Here is a 571-nt window from a genome sequence, read left to right on the forward strand (position 1 = left end):
GGGGGTCTGATTTTAACGTCATTGTATGTTCCCCTCGAAATGATGAAATTTTGATTCTTAACATTTTTTTCGTAGTGTGCTTATTTTTTGAGATATTTGAATGTCTCAAGTTAAAAACATCACCCTGTATACAATATATATATTTTATAGAAAATATCTCAACTAATCGAATTAAACCATACCCCCCTATTTTTAATAATACTCCTGCCAAAATCATTGACCCATATACCGGAGCCTCAACATGTGCCTTAGGGAGCCAAATATGAAATAAATAAATAGGTATCTTAACAAAAAAAGCCAAATAAATTATTAAAAATCCCCAAAAAGTAAACTCATATTTTCTTATTACCATTACTATTAACTTAAATTTTAAAGTTATTCCATATATATATACATTCTAAAAATATAAACTAATAAGGGGAAAGAAATTAATAATATATATATTATTATATAATATGCAGCTCTAAGACGTTCAAGATTTCCACCCCAATAAATATGTTACGTCCAAGCCCTTGGAAATGCGCTTAAATGGGAGAGACAAGGATGGAGTTATAGAAGGTATGGAAGGACG

At 29.6% G+C, this 571-nt stretch overlaps 1 protein-coding gene across 1 annotated transcript in view; it reads right to left on the reverse strand.

The window, feature by feature from the left end:
- Nucleotides 1-492, reverse strand: part of LOC108759596 (NADH-ubiquinone oxidoreductase chain 4-like) — a gene marked incomplete at its 5' end in the record, with an annotated part of 2155 nt that extends 1663 nt beyond the window's left edge. Inside the window, 2 exon segments of the mRNA XM_018505101.1 lie at nt 133-361; nt 406-492. Of these exon segments, the coding sequence (XP_018360603.1) occupies nt 133-361; nt 406-492 (316 nt within the window).
- Between the last annotated feature and the right edge of the window lie 79 nt (nt 493-571).

The sequence above is a fragment of the Trachymyrmex cornetzi genome, unplaced genomic scaffold (assembly GCF_001594075.2).
Source record: "Trachymyrmex cornetzi isolate Tcor2-1 unplaced genomic scaffold, Tcor1.1 scaffold1955, whole genome shotgun sequence".
Classification (NCBI taxonomy): domain Eukaryota; kingdom Metazoa; phylum Arthropoda; class Insecta; order Hymenoptera; family Formicidae; genus Trachymyrmex; species Trachymyrmex cornetzi.